Raw genomic sequence first — 2674 nt, 5'->3', positions numbered from 1 at the left:
TGAACCTTTGTGATTCATATATGAACTATTTAACTGATTCACATATGAACCTGTGGGTTCATATGTGAATCAGTTAAGTACTTCACATATAAACCCATGGGTTCATATGTGAATAAGTTAAATAGTTCATATGTGAACTAATTAATGGGTTCACATATGAACATATAGTTCATATGTAAATAACACGGGTTCATATGTGAACCCGCTTGCCGCCTATTTGTAATAGTTATAAAACTATCCCTCTATCTTCTGCATAATCATTCGAGGAATTATCTGGTGCTTTCACTGTCAAAGCCGCAAATGTTGACCGGATGAAGAGTTATGATCACTTCTTTACTTCTCAAATACTTACCAATACTCAAATGAACCTTTCCATGTATATATATATAGTGTAGTAACATGCAATCCATGGAACTTTTCAGCTAATTACAAATGACAAGTTTGTGAGTTCACAACACAAGGTGTTGGCAAACAAGGTTGGTCCAAGAGTATCAGTGGCTTCGTTCTTTTCGACAGGCTCAATTCAGACCTCAAAGGTATTTGAACCAATTAAAGAGTTGCTTTTAAAAGACAATCCAGCCAAGTATAGAGCCACAACAGTGAAAGAATATGTAGAATACTACAATAAAAAGGGACTCGATGGCAGATCCGGTCTTCTGCATTACCAAATCTAGTTAGCTTAGGTCAACACTACTTTGAGCAAGATGATGAAGCTCTTATTTTCATGATCATCGCAATGGCGGTGTTATTTAAAAAATGTTTGTTTTGCTTTTTGAGTGATATTTATAAGAATATGCTAAGAACTGTTAAGTTTGTAATATTATTGGTAATACAATTATACAACAAGAACCACATATAGTGACTAAAGTTTTTATTTAAAAGTTAAAAAATTAAAGATAAATTGTGTTTGTGAGATAACTAAATATTTATTATGTTCAAAAAGTTTTAAGGATTAGGTGATTTTAACTTGATTTTACATTTAGCATTTTTTGAATTTCAAAACAATTAGATAATCTTATATTATTTATCAATTTGATTGTGTAGGTCATAGTATAAAAAAAGAATGGTAAATATCTGGTTGAAATTTTGTATACAGAACATAAAAAAAAAAAAAAAAAAGTTTTGATTGAAAATGGTTTAAAGTTCTCTCTATTTTCTATTATAACTTTTGAATCTACATTTTATGCACCTTGTGAAATGTTATAACCGGGTTGTTTTTATATTGGTTTGGAAATTGAGGGTGGTTTATGGTTAAATGTGAAAAGTTGAGTGATGTATTTTGAATATTTGGTTTAAACATTTTAAAAAACTTCCACCGCCTCTTTGTAAATATGTATAACATATTATAACATCGACTGAGATAAAAAATAAAATAAAATATTAAAATCACGATATATCTCGCTGCATTGCGCGAGTACGCTTCTAGTATATATATATATATATATATATATATGTGTGTGTGTGTGTGTTTTATTTTATTTTCTTCGTTTTGGGATATTTGGGAGGGAAGAAGAAGAAGAAAGATTCACGTATTCAATACTCAAATTTGTTGCCAGTTAGAAGTTACCATCTAGTTGTGATCAAGGTGAGTTTTTCTTCAAAAATTAAATCCAAAATGCTTTGTTAAGAAATAAGTTGGGTTATGGTTTTAGTTTGTTCTTGGTATGTTAAATTGTTATTTGTTGGCATACTTGGATTTGAGATTGTATTTATAAATTGTGGGGATGATACCGGTTTATTGAAATATCGGCAGGAGAGTGTAAATGAATTGTGGGTGACATAATCGACATGAGAGGTGTATTTTGATGTGGGTGGCATAATCTGGAGAGGCATAAAAGATTGTGGATGGCATACTCAATGGTTTAGTTTAAAGGAGAAATTTGATCACTTGAATTTGATGCGATAAAGATGATTTTTTCGCATTTGCTTGATGCGATGAGTTGGTTTGTCGCATCTGCTTGACGCGATGAGTTGGCTCTTCGCATCTGCTTGATACAATGAGTTGAGGTTGTCACATCTGCTTGATATGATGAGTTGGGTTGTCGCATCTGCTTGATGCGATGAGTTGAGGTTGTCACATCCTTGTGGTGCAGTAAGTTTGGATTGTCACATCCTTGTGGTACAACAAATTTATGTCTTGTGCGATAAGTGGGGTTGTCGTGCCCTTGTGGTGCGATAAATATGTAATAATCGCACAGTATGGTGTGCGACAACTATTGTTCCTATGTTGACTTCTTAAGTTTGACTTTCCAAAATTCTTTTGGTGATTTTCACCATATCAAGCTAATGGGGAATTACTCAATAGACCTTATGGTCTAATTTTCTCTAACCAAAACTTCTCCCTCGTCTAGAATCAAAGGTTCTAATACGAGGATATCAAAAGTCCTCCCTTATCCCAAACCAACAATATCATGCAGAGAACCTCAAAACTCCTCTCTTGATGATGCAACAATTGTGCATATGGACCCAATGCGATGAGACATAAATTATGCCAGGAATATAGGTAAACATATAAAAATTTTCACTTGGGTCCATTAAATATCCAACCATAAAAAACGAGGATAACTATCATATCAAGCTCAAATTGATGAATAAATACTTCATAACCATAAATATGTATGAATCTAGATCTATAATATTAGAAGCTCATATGGTCTAACTCATATACTATAAG

The 2674-nt window shown here is 32.6% G+C and overlaps 1 protein-coding gene across 1 annotated transcript in view; it reads left to right on the top strand.

Moving 5' to 3' along the window:
• Positions 1–858, top strand: part of LOC112504230 (1-aminocyclopropane-1-carboxylate oxidase homolog 1-like) — a 7130-nt gene extending 6272 nt beyond the window's left edge. Inside the window, exon 3 of the mRNA XM_025108165.1 lies at positions 423–858. Coding sequence (XP_024963933.1) covers positions 423–674 — 252 coding nt within the window. The 3' untranslated portion in view covers positions 675–858. The remainder of the gene's footprint in view (positions 1–422) is intronic.
• Positions 859–2674: the final 1816 nt, after the last annotated feature.

The sequence above is a fragment of the Cynara cardunculus genome, unplaced genomic scaffold (genome assembly GCF_001531365.2).
Source record: "Cynara cardunculus var. scolymus isolate 2C unplaced genomic scaffold, CcrdV1 Un_Scaffold_4947, whole genome shotgun sequence".
Classification (NCBI taxonomy): domain Eukaryota; kingdom Viridiplantae; phylum Streptophyta; class Magnoliopsida; order Asterales; family Asteraceae; genus Cynara; species Cynara cardunculus.
This window is presented reverse-complemented; position numbering and strand designations above follow the sequence as displayed.